This window comes from Moschus berezovskii, chromosome 3 (assembly GCF_049115385.1).
Source record: "Moschus berezovskii isolate FMDL1 chromosome 3, NW_MosBer_1.0, whole genome shotgun sequence".
Taxonomy (NCBI): Eukaryota; Metazoa; Chordata; class Mammalia; order Artiodactyla; family Moschidae; genus Moschus; species Moschus berezovskii.
The window spans coordinates 51934540-51955841 of record NC_142462.1 but is presented as its reverse complement, the minus strand read 5'-3'; the positions used below and the strand labels follow the sequence as shown (position 1 = coordinate 51955841).

The following is a 21302-nucleotide window of genomic DNA, read 5'->3' as shown; positions in this document are numbered from 1 at the left end:
TCCACGCACAATTGTCACAAAACTTCAATTTGTGAAAAACACAGTATCTGTGAACTACAATAAAGTACAATAAAATGAGGTATACCTGTATCTATGTTTTTCAACCAAAATTTATTTAAGGCTTTTTATTCACTTGTTTGGTTTAAAATAGATCATTGTGGAGCCCAGACCACTAAACTCTTTCCCTTGAATTACCGTGATAACCAGTTAATTATCATTAACTTTTCTTTTCCTTCACCCACCACTGTCCTTTCCAATATTTCTCCACTCAACATTCAGTAATCTTTCCTCTTATACTGTTGTTGTTGTCGTGCTGGGTCTTCACTGCTGTGCAGGGGCCTTCTCTAGTTGCGGTGAGAGGCACTACTCTTTAGTTGTGATGCATGGACTTAGTTGCCCCGCAGCATGTGGACTCTTCCCAGACGACGGTTTGAATTCATGTTCCCTGCACTGCCAGGTGGATTTTAACCACTGGACCACTAGGAAGTTCAGTGATCTTTCTAATACACAGATCCGATTATATGAACTTCAGATTGAAACCTTGCAGTGCCTTTGAAATGCATTTGCTATAAAAGCCAAATTAGCCCTCTATGATCTGATCCCTCTTGAACTCTCCAGCCTCCTTTTATACCACTCTGCCCCTCACTCGCCACACTCTACTATATTGAATTTGTCTTACTTCCTCAAATTCACAATGCTAATATAATTTAGACATGCCACTTTCATGCTCTCACTATACCACACACATACCTGTATTACAACATTTATTCCACTTTATTATATTCATTGGTTTGTCTATCTTGCTTCAGTAGGTCATAAGCTTCCCATATGTCAGAGAGATCACGCTTTATTACCTTATCTTTGCACTCCTAATTTCTAGCAGTACCTGACTCAATAAATGTTTGCTGAGTGAATGACCAAAAAAAGGAAAATAGAGACGACAGGAGGAGGAAGAACTAGCCTAGTAAAAAATAATATCTGTTTTTACATATGTTAAGTTTGAAGTGGTACCTGTTTAGTGGAATGGAAACGGGCAAGAACCTAATAAAAGATATCAGGTCTGCAAATAATGATTTCATCTAATGACAGGACTACTAAGTATTCTTAGAGGATATAATGCGGTCTTTTTTTTAAAGGCTGAAATGACAAGAATAGGATTGAGAAAAGGAACTTAAATCTAAATTTCAGAAACGCATGATTTTATGAGTTACAGAATGAAAAGTGAAAAAAATTCATAATTCAAACATTCTAACATGCAAAATAACTTGATTATGCTATCATTCAGAGCATTATTAAATAAATTTGTATTATTACTTTACATTAAGAGGGCCAAAAAAGGTAACTCTATTGGTTCTTTATCAAATTCAAGATATCATATCACAAGAAATTGATTCTTGCCACATTTAACACTTAAAATTTTCATCAGATTTTCTCCATGTAACCAAGAGTCTGACCATTAAGCACAGAGTTAATCTGAAATTGTACAGGTGTTATTTTTTACTATTGCTACACTTTTTGCTAATATTTTATGATTTTAAGACTGCCTTTTTAACTTTTATGATATACAAAATGAATATCTAGGACAGAAACTTGATTTTTTTTTTTTTTGATCATTAAATAAATTCCTTTACTTTTGAGGAAAAAAAATCTCCCTCCCCACAAATAATCTCTACTCTTTGCCAAGATTTAATATAGTGGCTGTTAATTATTGTGAAACTTGATCTCAAGAAGACACCCCACTGCCTCCACCACCACCACAAATACTTCCTTTTTCTCAAGAATATCTCATGGGTAAGCCTGCAGCATACATGCATATACACACTTTCATTTCAGTGTCCTCTGCGCTAGAGACAAGATTGTGCAGCAGGAGGACTTGAGTTCACCTCTTCTCATGAAAACACCAAAACCACAACTAACTGCTGAGCGATCATCAACAAAAGATTCAAACTTACCCAAAATAATATTCTATACCCAAAGACGGAGAAGCTACAACAAGATGGTATAAGAGGAGCTTTCACAATTAATCAAATTCCATACCTGCTGAATGGGTGACCCACAAACTGGAAAATAATTACATTACAGAGGTCCTCCCATAGGAGTGAGAGTTCTGAGCCCCACATCAGGCTCCCCAGTCTGGAGGTCTGCCATCAAGAGGAGGAACCCCCAGAGCATTTGGCTTTGAATGCCAGCAGGGCTGCAGTACAGGAGCTCCACAGGATTTGGGAAAACACAGAAACCACTCTCAGAGAGTGCACACAGGTTTCATGTGTACTGAACCCAGGAAAAACCAGTGACTCCATAGAAGCCTAGGCCAGACCAACTGGTAGACTTTTAAGGGGCTCCAGTGAAGGCAGGGATCAGCTGTGGATCACTGTGGAGGCAAGGACACTAGTAGCGGACGCCCCAGTGAACAATCATGATCCGCGTGAACTCTCCTGGAGGTCAACATTTTGACACTGAGACCTAACCCCACCAAAAAGCCTACAGGCTCCAGTGCTGGGAAACCTCAGGACAAACAACTAATGGCGGGGTTGGGGGGTGGGTAGGGGTGTGGGGTGTGGTGGGGGCTAGAGAAACAGCCATACCCATCAGCAGATAGGCTGCATAAAGTTGTCCTGAGCCAGTTCAGTTCAGTCCCTCAGTTGTGTCAGACTCTTTGTGACCCCATGGACTGCAGCACGCCAGGCTTGCCTATCCATCATCAACTCCTGGAGCTTACTCAAACTCATGTCCATCAAGTTGGTGATGCCATTCAACCATCTCATCCTCTGTCGTCCCCTACTCCTCCTATTTTCAATGTTGCCCAGCATCAGGGTCTTTTCCAATAAGTCAGTTCTTTACATCATGTGGCCAAAATATTGGAGTTTTAGATTTAGAATCAGTCTTTCCAATGAATATTAAGGACTGATTTCCTTTACAATTGACTGGTTTGATTTCCTTGCACTCCAAGGAACTCTCAAGAGTCTTCTCCAACACCACAGTTCAAAAGCATCAATTCTTCAGCACTGAGCTTTCTTTATAGTCCAACTCTCACATCCATATATGACTACTGGAAAAACCATAGTTTGACTAAACGGACCTTGGTTGGCAAAGTTATGTCTCTGTTTTTTATTATGCTGTCTAGGTTGGTCATAGCTTTTCTTCCAAGGAGCAAGGGTCTTTTAATTTCATGGCTGCAGTCACCATCTGCAGTGATTTTGGAACACAAAAAAATAAAGTCTGCCACCATTTCACTGTTTCCCCATTTATTTGCCATGAGGTGATGGGACCAGTTGCCATGATCTTTGTTTTCTGAATGTTGTGTTTTAAGCCAACTTTTTCACTCTCCTCTTTCACTTTTATCAAGAGGCTCTTTAGTTCTTCGTTTTCTGCCATAAGGGTGGTATCATCTGCATATCTGAGTTTATTGATATTTCTGGTAATCCTGATTCCAGCTTGTGCTTCATCCAGCCCAGCATTTCGCATGATGTATTCTGCACAGAAGTTCAATAAGCTGGGTTACAACATACAATATACAGGTTGAAAATATACAATGTACTCCTTTCCAAATTTGGAAACAGTCTGTTGTTCCACGTCCAGTTCTAACTGTTGCTTCTTGACCTGTATACAGATTTCTCAGGAGGCAGGTCAGGTGGTCTGGTATTCCCATCTCTTTCAGAATTTTCAACAGTTTGCTGTGATCCACACTGTCAAAAGCTTTGACATAGTTGATAAATCAGAAGTAGATGTTTTTCAGAACTCTCTGCTTTCTCGATGATTTAGCGGAGGTTGGTAATTTGATCTCTGGTTCCTCTGCCTTACTTTCTAAATCTAGGTTGAACCTCTGGAAGTTCACGGTTCACATATTCTTGAAGTCTGGCTTGGAGGATTTTGAGCAATACTTTGCCAGCGTGTAAGATGAGTGCAATTGTGCAGTCGTTTGAAACATTCTTTGGCACTGCCTTTCTTTGGGATTGGAATGAAAACTGACCTTTTCCAGTCCTGTGACCACTGCTGAGTTTTCCAGATTTGCTGGCATATTGAGTGCAGCACTTTCAGGGCATCATATTTTAGGATTTTAATTAGCTCAATTGGAATTACATCACCTCTGCTAGCTTTGTTCATAGGGATGCTTTATAAGGCCCACTTGACTTTGCATTCCTGGATGTCTGACTCTAGGTGAGTGATCACACCATCATGATTATCTGGGTCATGAAGATCTTTCTGTATAGTTCTTCTGTGTATTCTTGCCACCTCTTCTTAATATCTTCTGCTTCTGTTAAGTCCACACCATTTCTGTCCTTTATTGCATTCATCTTTGCATGAAATGTTCCCTTGGTATCTATAATGTTCTTGAAGAGATCTCCAGTTCTTCCCATTCTATTATTTTCCTCTATTTCTTTGCGTTGATCCCAGAAGAAGGCTTTCTTATCTCTCCTTGCTATTCTTTGGAACTCTGCATTCAAATGGGTATATCTTTCCTTTTCTCCTTTGCCTTTCACTTCTCTTCTATTCAGAGCTATTTGTAAGGCCTCCTCAGACAGCCATTTTGCTTTTTTGCATTTCTTTTTCTTGGGGATGGTCTTGATCCCTGTCTCCTATACAATGTCATGGACCTATGTCCATAGTTCATCAGGCACTCTTGTCTATCAGATCTAGTCCCTTAAATCTATTTCTCACTTCCACTGTATAATCATAAGGGATTTGATTTAGGTCATACCTGAATGGTCTAGTGATTTTTCCCTACTTTCTTCAATTTAAGCCTGAATTTGGCAATAAGGAGTTCATGATCTGAGCCAAAGTCAGCTCCCAGTCTTGTTTTTGCTGACTGTATAGAACTTCTCCATCTTTGACTGCAAAGAAAATAATCAATCTGATTTCAGTGTTGACCACCTGGTGATGTCCATGTGTAGAGTCTTCTCTTGTGCTGTTGGAAGAGGGTGTTTGCTATGATCAGGGCATTTTCTTGGCAAAACTCTTATTAGCCTTTGCCCTGCTTCATTTTGGACTCCAAGGCCAAATTTGCCTGTTACTCCAGGCAGATCTTGACTTCCTACTTTTGCATTACAGTCCCCTATAATGTAAATGACATCTATTTTGGGTGTTAGTTCTATAAGGTCTTGTAGGTCTTCATAGAACTAACTGTTCAGCTTCTTCAGCATTACTGGTTGGGGCATAGACTTGGATTACTGTGATATTATAATGGTTTGTCTTGGAAACAAACAGAGATCATTCCGTTGTTTTGCACCCAAGTACTGGATTGTGGACTCTTTTGTTGACCATGAGGGCTACTCCGTTTCTTGGTCCTGAGCCAAGAGCTTCCTATAAATACACTCCTTGACACGGCCCTGACCAGAGTGACAAGTCCCAACTCCACCCACCAGTGGCCAGGCACCAGTTCCACCCACCAGGAAGCCTGCTCAAGACCTGAGGCCAACTTCACCTGCCAGGAGGCAGATAATAGAACTAAGAAGAACTATAATTCTGAGAAAAACAAACCACAAACATGGAAAGTTAGATAAAATGAGATAGCAGCAAAATATGTCCCAGGCAAAGGAACAAGATATAACTACAGAAAAACAACTAAGTGAAGTGAAGATAGGCAAACTACCAGAATTGACAGAAATGATAGTAAAGATGGTCCAAGATCTCAGAAAATGAGTGGTACATGGACTGAGAGGATACAAGAAATGGTTAATAAAGAAGTAGAAGCCTTAAGGAATGGAGATGAACAGTACAATAGCTGAAATGAAAAATACACTAGAAGGAATCAAAGCAGAACAAATGAGGCAGAAGAATGAGTGAGTGAGTTCGAAGACCGATTGGTGGAAATCACTGCTATGGAACAGAATAGAGAAAAAAGAATGAAAAGAAACAAAGACAAACTCAGAGATCTCTGGGACAATGTTAAATGCACCAACATTCACATTATAAAGGTCCCAGAAGGAGAAGAGAGAGAGAAAGGGAGGAAAAATATTTGAAGAGATAATAGTTTAGAATACACGGGAAAGGAAACATTCAAGTCTAAGAAGTACAGAGAGTCCATTACAGGATTAATCCCAGGAAGAACATACTGAGACACATATTAATCAAACTGGCAAACATTAAAGATAAAATATTAAAAGCAACAAAAGAAAAGCAACAAACAACATATAAGAGAATCCTCATATGGTTATCAGCTGAGTTTTTCAGCAGAGACTTGCCAGGTCAGAAGGAAGTGGCATGATACATTTAAAGTGATGAACGTGGAAAAACCCACAACAAAGAATACTCTACCCAGCAGGGCTCTCATTCAGATTTGATGAAGAAATCAAAAGCCTTATCGACAAGGAAAAGTTAAGAGAATTTAGCACCACCAGATCAGTTTTGAAACAAATGCTGAAGGAACTTCTCTAGGTGGAAAAGAAAAGGCCACAACTAGCAACAAATTACAAATAGGAAAGCTCACCAATAAAGACAAACATAAAATAAAGATAGGGAATCATTCACACATAAATATGATATCAAAACCAGCAACCATGAGGAGAGTGCAAATGCGGGATATTGGAAACGCATTTGAAATTAAGAGCCCAGCAATTTAAAATAATCTTGTGTATATATATATAATTATATCAAAACCTCATGGTGATTTCAATGTCTGTCTCAATTACACTCTGGTAAGATGTAAAGGAGAAGTTTACCAGCATTACTTATTACTTTTTTTTACTATATAAATGTATTTTCCAGACCATAAATCTTTTTTGAAGCAGTATCAGCTATCAGTATAGCCAAAGGTAATTAGAAAAAATGTAGAAAAACTTTACACATTTTTGGAATTAAGAACTTGTCAAACTAAAAGATCAAGTTTACAATGTGCACAATACCACACCAAACTCCTGTTTATTTATTACAATTATACAAAGTTAACTGCATAGCTTACAATATAATATATGTGTTTATAGTTCAAACTGAAGAACACAAGTTTGAACTATGTGAATGCACTTACACACAGATTTTTTAAAAATAATACATATGACATTACTATATGATCTGCAGTTTGTTGAATCTACAGATGTGGAACCACTAATATGGAGGACTGACTGAAAAGTTACAGGTGGAATTTTGACTTTGCACTGGGGTGGGGGACCAATGACCACAATTTCCCTGTTATTCAAGGGTCAACTGTAGTTGATTTTTAAGACCAAGAATTAGAAAGCAACTATGCCAGAAAAAAAAAAAAAGAGATTTTTGGTTACAGTAAAAAACACAGAAAATAAAATTTACCATTTTATTTTGTTCTTTATTATAATCAAAAATTAGTCATTTTATCAAATTATAATCATTTTAACTATTTTAAAATCTACGGTTTAGTAGTGTTAAGTATATTCACATTGTTGTGCAAAAGATCTCCAGAACTTTTTCATCTTTCAAACTGAAACTTTATACCTGCTGAACAACGCCCCATTTTCCTCTTTCTCTATTTTGATTCTTTACATATCCCATGTAAACGTAATCAGACATTATTTGTCTTTATGTGACTGGCTTATTTCACTTACTATAGTGTCCTCAAGGTGCACTGATGTTGTAAGCATGTAACAAGACTGCCTTCCTTTTAAAGGCTAAGTTTGCACACTTATGTTCATGACAACATTATTCACAGTAGACAAGGGGTAGAAGCAACTCAAATTTATATTGATGGATGACTATATAAATGAAATCTCTTTGACAGGAAAGTTTTTAAAATCTACTTTATCCAACAACAGGACTAAATGCCTGCAATTGTATTACTGATAAGCAGCTGGAAGAAAAATGTGTCAAACAGAAAGAATAAAAGACTAAAGCTGCAGTTAAGTATAGCATATTTCTACTTATAGATGGACAATGACTATTCATCTTACATAGCAAAATGCAGTCTCCTTACCAGTAATTATCACACCATCATCTCTATGAGCTTCATTCATTTCTTCAACATGGACATCTGAGTTCACATCAATCTCTTTCCCTGATAACTGTAAATAAGCTTGAAGAGAAGATGCAACCTTGACAAGAATAGAGCCTGTGATAAATTTAAAGGAGAGTTTATTTAATGCAAAGAAATAAAAAGTACTGGAGACTATTATAAAAATTATTTAAAGAATAGCATTGCTCCCAATAGTCTGTCTTTATTCATCAGTATATTTGATTTAAATAGCACTATCTTTTCCTCACTCTCAGGTGGTCAACATCTCTTATTCCCAAGGCAATCACAGTATCTTTTGTCAAGAATATGAGCCACTAGGCCATCAGGAACTACTATTTCTTCTTTTGCCAATAGTCTTAGCTTGTCCAGTACCGGAAAAGTGAGTTTAATAGACATGCAGCTTACAGACAGAATTTACCATTAATTGAGCATTTACTAAGAGCCAGACACCATTATATTATCTTTTAATTTCCCTCTCAACTTTATGAGGTATTACTGTATTCCCAATTTTACAGGTAAGAACTTGCTCAAGTTTCCACGATAGCTATTGCTAGAATCGAGATCCACTGCAATGACAACAAACCAGTGCTGTTAATCATTGCAGTATTTCATACACTGCTACCTCACTGTATTCCCAGACTTGTGATCTCACTGATCACTATAACATAACTAGAACCCTGAGCTCTTATGCTTTCAATAGTACCTTGTTTGTGGGGGAGGGGAGGGTCAATAACAAAAATTTAAAAAGGAATATTTAGATTTAAACTCACTAATGTTTCTTTTAGTGATTACAGACTTCTTTTGGGGTACTTGAAGCAAGACACTCAACTTTATTTCTACTACAATCTTACCAAAACAACAACAAAACACCTGTTAAGGAGGAGTCATTTTTCAAAACAATTACATGGGTTGCAATGAAAATTCACCAGTACATTCTCATTTCAAGAGTTTTCTTTCTCCATGTCTCACATATCAAATAAATAAAAGGCCCGTCCCATAAAACAGTAACCTCATCTCTGTCCACAAAGAAGGTCAGGATGACAACTGTTGTGAATGTTGTAAAGATTTCTTCTAGAAGGCTTTTGTTTACGGGTCACTGTGTGCTTTCCAGTCTGGTTAACATCAGCTTATGTTTCCCTAAGTAATTCTGTATCTTCGCAGCCTTTCTAATGGGAGCTGGAAATCTGGAGTTAAAACTGATGAAGTTTAGTATTTACTCCTCAAAAAGGGGGGAACAAAGCACATTACTACAACTGGTTTATCTTATTTAAAAAACAAATTGCTTTTCAGAGTTTCAATGTCAGCTACTTAAATAGGAGCTGCCCATAAAAACATATTATGAGGGCTTTAGGAAAACTCAAAAGCAAACTAGGAAAATGTCAGGATAAATAGAAGATCCATGTTCTTCTACCAAATATACTTTAAAATGTAGAAAATAATGGATTTAAAAAACCTTTACTAAAGGTTTTAAAACTTTATCTCTAAATACATCAAATGTGATAATTTTAAAAATATATTTTTTTTCTGTGCTTAAATCAGTTCAGTTCAGTTCAGTCGCTCAGTCATGTCTGACTCTCCATGACCCCATGAATCACAGCACGCCAGGCCTCCCTGTCCATCACCAACTCCCGGAGCCCACTCAAACTCATGTCCACAGAGTCGGTGATGCCATCCAGCCATCTCATTCTCTGTCGTCCCCTTCTCCTCCCGCCCCCAACCTTTCCCAGCATCAGAGTCTTTTCCAGTGAGTCAACTCGTCACATGAGGTGGCCAAAGTATTGCAGTTTCAGCTTTAGCATCATTCCTTCTAATGAACACCCAGGATTGATCTCCTTTAGAATGGACTGGTTGGATCTCCTTGCTTAAATAAAGGGACTGTAAATCTGTGGGAGTCTTAAAAATGTTAACTGATGCAAAGAGTTCTATCCTTATCTCTCCACACCCTTAAAGAGCAAAAACTATCACTATAAAAACTCCATTCCTATCTGTGAATGAAGTTTCACGATTTTTGAAAGCTCTACCCTAAGTGCCATCTCTAACTCTATCTTCTTTAGAAAGGGCAGCACCTATTATATCTTCAACCTCTTTTCACTTCAAAAAGTGCTTCATGGCTACTGACATCAATACCATTTTTTAAAAATTAAAAAGTGAATACTAACAATAGCATCATTTATTGAAGGGATATTATATGGTTAAGACTAAAGGCTTTATCAAGGAAAAATTTTAAGTGCAAAAGTCAGTACCCAGATGCAACTCTGACTCTCAAGCATAAACATAGCCTTTTCAAATGAACTCATAAGGTCACCATGTTAACTTTCATAGGAAGAGAGGAAATAAGCATTGTGACAGTTTTTTTCACTTGGCAAAATGACTACAGGGGCTTAAAGGACAGCAGAGGAGACTCCAGTGGTTGGCTCTTAAACCCTTCAGCAAGACAGTGATGGAACTGGAAAGGATTCCAGATGTCTTTACTAACTAGTAAGCAACAAAATTGTGAAAACTTTCCATCACTCCAGAAAGTTAGTGCTCCCAAGTCTAGTGAGAATTAAGAGACTTGAATTAAGACAGAAAACTTTGATTCCAGTTATCTTTACGCTCCTGCCAGTATCATGGTCCCAAGAGGAGAAAACATAAAATTGTAATTCTAATCAAATCTTGCAATATCATGTGCTATTTCAGTAAGTTACTGGAAAAACAATCCAAATAATAGTTAAAAATACTTCAAGTGGATGAAGATTAACAATGCTTTTTGTTTGCTTTTACTTTTTTGCCCATTCATACAAAATAGTAAATGATTTCCATGTAAGAGCTATCCAAAATGTTTTTACTCTGTTACTGGTTACATTAAATGTAGCAATGGTTTTTCTCCTTAGGTCTTCACAATACAAGAATGCAAGTATATGAATTTTTTGACATTTACAAAATATCCTAAATAGTATTACTGAAGCTGTTAGAAATTTAGTGAGAACATAATATTATCTTATTTAAAAGGAAAAAATGTGATCTTTAGAAATCAAATAATACCTGTGTATCAGTAATAACTTCAGTTTCACATATTTATGCTTGTAGTTTCATTTTGATACTGAGAAGAGAGTCTCATTGAACAAAAAAAGTACTAAACCAACATGACAAAGAAATTACTAACAACAGGAACAACTGGTCTCTATGGAGGTTTCTTCCTTGTTATAAACATAGCCATGTTCTCGCCTATATGCAAGAGCTTCCAGATTTTCTCTAAAAAAAGATTTTATATAGAGGTATGGTTCTTAACTTGCCGAACCCAGATCACTTAAGCCCTAAAGCTAAGCAACTTCAAGTACCCAAGTCACTTATCACCAGGCACGTGTACATCTATGTGCATGCATGCACACAAAGACTTGTATATTCAGCCTTCAGGTGATTAAAAAGTATGCAATTTTTCATGAAAGCCTTGAACTCTTAGGATAAGCTATTTGTATTAGAAATAAGATTACAGAAAGAGACACATCATAAGTCTGATACTACAACAGTCCCCAACCTTTTCGGCACCAGGACAGATTTTGTGAAAGATAAATTTTCCACAGACCGGGGTCAGACAGTGGTGTTTCAGGATGATTCAAATACATTACATTTATTGTGTACTTTACTTCTATTACTATGACATTGTGATAATATAATGAAATAATTATACAGCTCATCATAATGCAGAATCAGTGAGAGCCCTGAGCTTGTTTTCCTGAGATGAGGCCAAAACACAAGGGATAGGGAATGACTGTAAATAGAGATAAAGTTTTGCTCACTGGTCTTTTGTTTACCCCCTGCTGTGCAGTCCAATTCCTAACAGACCAGGGACCACTATTGGTCCGTGGCCCAGGGGTTCGCGACCCCTGCTACGAGAGACTTAGTTAATAATCACTTTAGAGGACCTTCTTGGTGACACATTTATTTCAGGATCATACCTTTAAAAGTATTACTCTAGCATAATGGCCTGAGAAAGTCCTCTTACAAGGGAGCAGGAAAGCTACCAAAAGAATGTATGAGAACTCTTTTCCTCCAAAGAGTATTTATTTCAGACATTAAACTGAAAAATTCCAAAATAACAGTCAATAAATTACAACATCATGTTTGTAATACAAAAAAAAAAGATAGTCTTCATGGCCATCTATTCCAAAAGTTTCAAAGATCATTGGTCTAGAGGGCCAGTATTCCAGTCTTTAAATCAGGTTCTAATAGAGAAAAATTTTATTGAAATCTCTGTCAGTGTAAATAAGATAATTTGACCATCTGCTTCCTGAGTGTTACATAAAATCTTCCTAATATCATATGTCAAAATAAAACATTCCACTTGGCTAACCTTTATGGACTTTCAATTCCACTTTTCCCAGCTCACTGACATAAACATCGATGGCACCCTGCTGAGCCAAGGCATTTAGACATCCAGAAGACGAATCTAGGAGGAAGAACCATAAGCATAATCATTCTTATCTGAGTAACTGGAATTATAAACTTGAAATAAAAGGCTCTACTTCAGCATTAGGATAAGGAGCTAAGAGTCCTGAAGGTTTTCTATTTTCCTTGTAACCATACCATCTTTTGCTTTAAAAATGAAAACAGAATCAGAGGTCTACAAATCTACACTTAGGTAACTAATAAGAAAATCCCTATGTCTGCAGTAACCTCCAAAACTTAACTCTAAACATGTTTAATCTAAAATCCAATTCATAGGAAAGATATTATGGAAGTAATGACAACCCAAACAATTAAGCATCATTGACACATTTAGCTTATTATCAACTTTCAATATTTACTAAAGAATTCTATCTCACACTCACATAGAAGTAGTAGCAAAGTTAATAAAAAGAAAACTCTTATATTTTCTCCTTTTAGCAAATGAGCGAGTACTAAAAAGTGCAGCTAACAGTGAAAGACTACAATACATAAGGTTTTACTGCATTTCTTAGAGAGATGTGGAAGGGAAGGAATGACATGAAAAGTGGGTGAAGTTCATTTATATCTAAATATTTCAAGTTTGGGAACTGGACAGATTATCTTTAAGTCAACGGAAGAAAATCATAATTAAGATGGTTCTGGTTTGACACTCAGATTTCCCTTTGTCATCACTGAACCCAGTTTTCAATCATCCAACATTTCAAGTTTCAGGGAAAGCTGACAGTCAGATAAAGAAGTAAGATAACTGTGGTGAAAAGTCGGTGCTGTGTAGCTTCTCCTTTTTCATCCTTTCCCACAGAACTTTTTCTATTCGACTGTCCTGTTTGTCTATTTGATTGTCCTATTTGAAGATCAAAGCATAGTTTTTAGACAGATCTCATAAAAAAGCATATTTTATTAGGTGCTTTTATTACTTCAAGGTAGAAACAAATTAGGGAGTATGGTGAAAATAATGCCAAAAATTATACACTTTTTACAAAATGTGAAGAAAAAAATTTGTATACTCACAAAGGAACCATCATTCTTCTTTAAAATAAATGTTTAAGACTTTAAAAAAGACAAAAACTTGGGAATAAATAGTTTAAAATGTGACTTCAAAATAATTTATAATTTATCTCTAACCTATATTCAAAATGCCGTTTATCAGATCCAATGTATTTAATTTTTAAGTGTCACAAGTGAACACTGAAGTTGGGAAGTTAAGCCACTGGAGATAAATGACATGGAGTTGCTTGACAAAGGTGGAGAAAGTAATGGCAACCCACTCCAGTATTCTTGCCTGGAAAATCCCATGGACGGAGGAGCCTGGTAGGCTGCAATCCATGGGGTCGCAAAAAGTCGGACACAACTGAGTGACTTCACTTTCACTTTTCACTTTCATGCATTGGAGAAGGAAATGGCAACCCACTCCAGTGTTCTTGCCTGGAGAATCCTAGGGATGGGGGAGCCTGGTGGGCTGCCATCTATGGGGTCGCACAGAGTCGGACATGACTGAAGTGACTTAGCAGCAGCAGCAGCAGCAGCTGGACAAAGATGAATATTTCTCTCCTCAGATACCAAGAGAAACTCCTATAAAAACGTCTTCAATCAATTCAATTCAATGGAATCACTCAGTAGTGTTCGACTCTTTGTGACCCCATGGACTGCAGCACGCCAGGCTTCCCTGTCCATCACCAACACTCGGAGCTTGCTCAAACTCATGTCCATCAAGTCAGTGATGCCATCCAACCATCTCATCCTCTGTCATCCCCTTCTCCTGCCTTACTGCATCCTAAAGAAAAACTGCTTACTGCATCCTAAAGAAGCCAAGTAGAAATATATTATGGTAAAAAAAAATAAAAATAAACTACAAAATAATACAACTTGTATTACCCCAAGTTGAACAAAGTAAAATATTTGAAACAATATTTAATTTCTTGCTTTTTCTAGGGGAAACCCACAAGATTTTTATATAGCTCATAAACAATGCTTTTCACTTCTTTTTCTCTTCACATGGGACATAAACAACAGCTAAGTAATCATATCCTAACCCATTAATAAATTATACACTCATGTTATCAGTCTTGAGCTCTAATACTGGCCTACCCACTGGAGGCTGTCAAAAAAATTAAAATTCAAGATGTGCTTTCAAAAGAGAAAGCAAAGGTAACATTTTAAAAGCTATGTAATGGCAACCCACTCCAGTATTCTTGCCTGGAGAATCCCATGGTCAGAGAAGCCTGGTAGACTACAGTCCATCAGGTCGCAAAGAGTCAGACAGGACTGAGCAACCTCACTTTTCACTTTAATACAAATGAATGGAACTAAAAATTAATTACCAAGAGTCAAATTAAGGCTTCATTCATAGAATTTCATTTTTTGGAGATTCACAAAACAGAGAAATTCCATTATAGATCATGGAAGAAGCCTTAAGGAAAAAAGCATTAGAGATTAAATGAACAAAAATTACTAGTACAGATACTGACTGGAATAAATAAAATCCCACAGAGAGTTTTCTATCACCACAACTTTGGAAAAAGATTTTGTTCATCTGACAGAGACCACTGAGTCTTCCTGGAAAATTACACACACAAAAAGGAAAAACTGATGTCAGCTACCAGCTAACACTACATATAACCAAATAAATAGATATTTGTAATATATACTCTGCTATTAAGCAAAGAATAACAACTAAGCTCAAAAGGCTAACATTACAAACTTTTCTATTTTCTTTGAGTTAAAGGGAGAATTCTCTTGAAATTGTTCACACATTCAGAAAGTTCTTCTGAATTTTTATAATTTTACCTCATTTCAACATGCAGATAACTAAGGAACAGCAACACAAAAGATAATGATTTCGCAATTAGATTTCTATACTTCCAAAGCTACACTAATTTCAAGAACAAGGAACAAATTTTATATACAGGATGTAAAGGATTTGCAAAGGCAGAATTTTAAGGTCACTTTGAGGAAAATTTTCTAAATTAATGTCCTGCCCCTAGGTATTCTGTGTTAGGAAGGTAGCTTATAGCAGGCTGGGCTTATAAGAAACACACAGGCAACTGCTACTACCAGCCCTCCCTCAAAAAAAAACTATGAAAATATCCCTTTTTAAAACATATAATTTCCAGTACACAGCTTCTGGCAGTGCCTTCCAAAAGAGGGAACATAGAACAGGCAAAGTAAGGCTGGGTGAGCAACTTCTATTCCACCATTCAGTTCAGTTCAGTTCAGTTGCTCAGTCGTGTCTGACTCTTTGCGACCCCATGAATCACAGCACGCCAGGCCTCCTTATCCATCATTATCTACTATCAAGTCCTGCTTTCTCCTACTGATTTTTTAAAAATGGAAGATGACCAGGTATTCCAGAAGAAAGATACTATTTAAAAAAATATAAGCTTAGGGAAAATTAGGATTTTTATATACATAATCAATTTTTTAATACAACGTCAGCTTTTAAAAGAGCTCTAAATGTATTAGGGAAATTAGGAAGAACAGGGTTTTTGTATGTAGCTGCTGCTCCTGCTGCTAAGTTGCTTCAGTCAAGTCTGACTGTGCGACCCCACAGACCACAGCCCACCAGGCTCCACCATCCCTGGGATTCTCCAGGCAAGAACACTGGAGTGAGTGGCCATTTCCTTCTCCAGTGCATGAAAGTGAAAAGTAAAAGTGAAGTCACTCAATCGTGTCTGACTCTTAGCGACCCCATGGGCTACATCCTATCAGGCTCCTCCGTCCATGGGATTTTCCAGACAGGAATACTGGAGTGGGTTGCCACTGCCTTCTCAGTTTGTATGTAGGTTAGAATGTATATATAAAATCCAAGTGATTGAGGACATTATCTAAGAAGCAGATCAATTATATTATCTAAACTAGATTTAAAGGACCATAATTACACATATTCTTCTTAAAAGGAATCATGGAGATAACACAATCTATTTTCCTGAAATCAGACAATATAATACCTGTATCATCTCTAGTCTCTTAATATTCCAATTTGATAATATTGTATAGCTTTTTCTCTACATCCATTCCAATATTTTGAAACCTCTGGTAGACTAACAAATTTCCTTCTCAGGTACCTAAATCACTTTTTGTTTCTTTGTAATTGTTTTACTTCTACTGATCTCAATTTCTCAAAACTCAAGTTATGAAGTGACTTTAATTAGGCTGTCTTGATTTTCTGAGCTGCCTCAACTTTGTCCAACAAATCTTCTGATTTAAGGAAAACAAAAATCAACCAATCAATAAATTTCAAATAAACATTACCCACTTGTCACCTTTGGGATTAAGGTACCAGACCCAACATTTCTCCAAAATCATAACAACAATGGTCTTTAGATTCTATAGCAGGGTCATCAAATTACAGTCCACCTCTTCTTATTATTAATAAAGTATTACTGGAACACAGACACATCCATTTGTTTGTATACTGTCAATGGCTGCTAGAATATCAAAATGAGAAAGCTGCGGATTATTCATAGAATCTATGTGGCTCACAGAGTCCAAAAATTTTACTATATGGCTCTTTACAGATAAAGTCTGCTGCTCCTAAAACAAAACATTTTAAGAAAATGAGCTTCCATCCCCACAAAAAATCACAATGTTATATTTGATTCTATTTAAGACAAAGATTTAGTAAATTTAGTAAAATTTAGTAAAATCAGTTTAGTAAATCAGTGTAGTAAAATCAGTTTAGTAAAATCAGTTCTTTTTTCTAAGACTTCAGTAATGTTCAGATAGGTACACAACTCTTGCTTACGGAAATGAAAAAAACTGTTGTCTCGGCAGTTCTGACTCTTCTTTGACCCTGATTGCTTATTACTTTCTAGCACTAACAGAGTTGTTTCCATCTAATCTATTAAAGTGAGAAATAGCATATCACAGTAAGTAACTAGTACTATAATGACTTGCATAAAGATTATGTCAGCTTATTTGTTTATATATTTAATCTTTTACACAGTATGCTCTTATGAAACAAAAAATCAGCAATGCTAACTTTTGACTTACAAAAGAGCTCAAGTGGGCTTCTGATTAAATTGTATGGCATGTCCTGCTCAGTTTGTCAGTAAAAATGGGATCTATTCCCACAAATCAGTGACTTAGGTCAAGATATATTCAAAGGAAGAAACCTGTAACAGGATCCAAACAACTTTGATTTCTATATAAATTCTGGATGAATTCTGCTGTGCTCTCCTCTTACTTCCACTCTCATTCTCCTTCCCTCCCTCATTTTTTCTGATTTAATACTCAATATGAAAGCATATTTTGAAATAATAGTACAATGTTTTGCTATTTTTTAAATTAAATGTCAGGAATATCCTTCTATGATGTATACTACAGACCTAAGTAATTATATTGTTAAAGGCTGAAGAACATTCACTTTATGACTGTATCATACTATATTTAGTTATTCTCTTACTGGGAACAACCTAAAATGTATACTTTCTTTTGCTATTAAAAACAGAGATGATATATACATATATCATGTACATATCTTTATATCCTCATATATATATCCTTATATCCTTACCAGATTCTCTCCTTGAAATAAAGTTGTAAAAGAGGAAGTGCTAGAACAAAGCAAATGTAGATGCTTCCAATTTTAATATACATTTACAAACTGACTTACATAATGATCAATTTATATCTGAACTAACAATTGATGGGAATCCCTGTTTCACCCTAACTTTCCCAACAATGGACATTATCAGTGTTTTAAATCATGATGGTTTATACTTAGATACTTTTGATTAGCAGTAAGGTGAAACAACACTGTACACGTATATACAATATTTCTTCTCTGAACTGCTTGTTCATGTTTATCCATGTTCCCATCCCACTAAGTGTTCCTTTTCCTCTCATCTGTTGTGCACACATATCGACAGAGATTATATATGAATATATATATTCATTTTATAAGCATAGTGTAATCCTAATAACAAAACCTACAGATTTTAAAAAATAAAAAATCACAGATCAGCATTCATCAAAAACATGAATATAAAATCCTTGACAAAATATTAGCAACTGGGCTTCCCTGGTGGCTAAGTAGTAAAGACTGCCTGACAATGCTGGGGACATGGGTTCAACCCCTGGTCTGGAAAGATACAAGTCATGGAGCAACTAAGTCCATTCGTCACAACTACTGAGCCTGTACTCAAAAAGCCCACAAGCCACAAATACTGAGCCCACGCACCCTGGAGCCTGTGCTCCACAATAAGAGAAACTACTGCAATGAGAAGCCTACACACAGCAACTAGAAAGTAGCCTCCGCTTGCCATAACTGGAGAAAGCCCACATGCAGCAACGAAGACCCAGCACAGCCATTAATAAAATAAATCTTAAAAAAAAAATTAGTAACCTCAACCCAACATGTATAAATAGGATCAATTCAGTTCAGTCGCTTACTCATGTACAACTCTTTGTGACCCCATGGACTGCAGCACGCCAGGCTTCCTTGTCCATCACCAATTCCCGGAGCTTGCTGAAACTCATGTCCATTGGGTTGGTCTGTCGCCCCCTTCTCCTCCTGCCCTCAGTCCTTCCCAGTTTCAGGGTCTTTTACAATGAGTCAGCTCTTGGTTCGCATCAGGTGGCCAGAGTACTGGAGCTTCAGCTTCAGCATCAGTCCTTCTAATGAATATTCAGGACTGATTTCCTTTAGGACTGACTGGCTTGATCTCCTTGCAGTCCAAGGGACTCTCAAGAGTCTTCTCCAGCACCACAGTTCAAAAGCATCAATTCTCTAGTGCTCAGCTTTCTTTATGGTCCAACTCTCACATTCATACATGACTACTGGAAAGACCATAGCTTTGACTAGACAGACCTTTGTCAGTCAAGTAATGTCTCTGCTTTTTAATATGCAGTCTAGGCTTGTCACAGCTTTTCTTCCAAGGAACAAGCATCTTTTAATTTCATGGCTGCAGTCACCTGTAATGGTTTTGGAGCCAAGGAAAATAAAGTCTGCCACTGTTTCCATGATTTCCCCATCTATGTAGTGATGGGGACCAGATGCCATGATCTTAGTTTTTTGAATGTTGAGTTTTAAGCCAGCTTTTTCACTCTCCTCTTTCACTTTTATCAAGAGACCCTTTAGTTCCTTTTCACTTTCTGCCATAAATAGGATACTACATCATGATTAGGTATGGTTGATCCGAGGAATACAAGGTTCAGTTCAGTTCAGTTGCTCAGTCGTGTCCGAATCTTTGCGACCCCATGAATCACAGCACGCCAGGCCTCCCTGTCCATCACCAACTCCCGGAGTTCACTCAAACTCATGTCCATCGAGTCGGTGATGCCATCCAGCCATCTCATTCTCTGTTGTCCCCTTCTCCTCCCACCCCCAATCCCTCCCAGCATCAGAGTCTTTTCCAGTGAGTCAACTTGTCGCATAAGGTGGCCAAAGTATTGGAGTTTCAGCTTTAGCATCAGTCCTTCCAATGCATACAAGGTTAGTTAACATCAAAAATCAATGCAGTTGATCATTAACAGAGTAAAAAAAGAACAGAAAAAGCAATCATTTCAATAAATACAGAAAATACATTTGACAAAATTCAACATCCATTCATGATCAAAGGAAAGAAAAAAAAGAACTTTCAGGAAACTAGGAATAAAAAGAATTTCCTCAGTCTGATAAAGAGTATCTATAAAAAGCCTGCATAATGTTATAGGATGCTCAGGGCTGGCATGCGGGGATGACTCAGAGGGAGGATAAAGGGAGGAGGGAAGTGGGAGGGGGGTTCAGGAGGGGGAACTTATGTAAACCCGGGGCGAATTCATGTCAATGTATGGCAAAACCAACCAATATAATATTGTAAAATAATTTGCCTCCAATAAAAAATTAATTAATTACAAAAAAAAATAAAAAATAAAAAGCCTGCATAGCTAACATCATACTTAAAAGGGAAAACACTGAATGTATTCCCTCTAATACTGGATACTAGGATTGGGAACAATCTGCCACTATTATTCAATATTGAGATGTAGAACCTTCCTAGCCTAATAAAGCAAAAGAGAAAAAAAGGAAAACAGATTGGAAAGAAAGAGATAAAACTGTATTAATTTGCAAATGGAGTGACTGCCTACCTAGAAAAGAATTCTGGATTCTAAAAAATACACTATTTAGAATAAATAAATAAATTTAGCAAGGTCACAAGAAACATAGTCCATGAATAAAGGTCGGTTGTATTTTTTTTTATATACCAGCAACAGACCATTAGAAAATGAAACTTTCTAAAATTCCATTCATAATGGGGTCAAAAAAGCAAATTTAACCAAAGATATCTCAGACCACTACACTGGAAACTATAAAACAAGGTAGGAGAAATTAAAGATATATATAAATGAAAAGTGACACTTTGCTTATGAAAGATTCAATTTTTGTGAATGTATCTTCTCTGCAAACTGATAAACTCATTCCACGTAAACGCTTGCACTGGCTGTCCTCTATATCTATGGAGCTGTGCATCCAGAATTTTACATCCCTTTTCCCCATTATTCTGACCTTAATTCAAGTATCTCTTCTACAGACTCTCCTGATTGCTAAACGAGACAGCTTTCTTTCTGCTCTATTACATTCGTTCAGTTCAGTTCAGTCATTCAGTCATGTCCGACTCTTTGCAACCCCATGAATCACAGCACACCAGGCCTCCCTGTCCATCACCAACTCCCGGAGTTCACTCAAACTCATGTCTGTCGAGTCGGTGATGCCATCCAGCCATCTCATTCTTTGTCGTCCCCTTCTCCTCCTGCCCCCAATCCCTCCCAGCATCAGAGCCTTTTCCAGTGAGTCAACTCTTCGCATGAGGTTGCCAAATTATTGGAGTTTCAGCTTCAGCATCAATCCTTCCAATGAACACCCAGGATTGATCTCCTTTAGGATGGACTGGTTGGATCTCCTTGCAGTCCAAGGGACTCTCAAGAGTCTTCTCCAGCACCACAGTTCAAAAGCACCAATTCTTCGGTGATCAGCTTT

At 37.1% G+C, this 21302-nt stretch overlaps 1 protein-coding gene across 3 annotated transcripts in view; it reads right to left on the bottom strand.

The window, feature by feature from the left end:
• The window catches only part of FAM185A (family with sequence similarity 185 member A), a 76049-nt gene that overhangs the window by 16383 nt on the left and 38364 nt on the right, over nt 1-21302 (bottom strand). For all 3 annotated transcript variants that reach the window (XM_055420716.2, XM_055420715.2, XM_055420717.2), the window contains exons 6-7: nt 12252-12347; nt 7880-8014 (exon numbers count right to left, since the gene is read on the bottom strand). In XM_055420716.2, coding sequence (XP_055276691.2) covers nt 7880-8014; nt 12252-12347 — 231 coding nt within the window. The remainder of the gene's footprint in view (nt 1-7879; nt 8015-12251; nt 12348-21302) is intronic.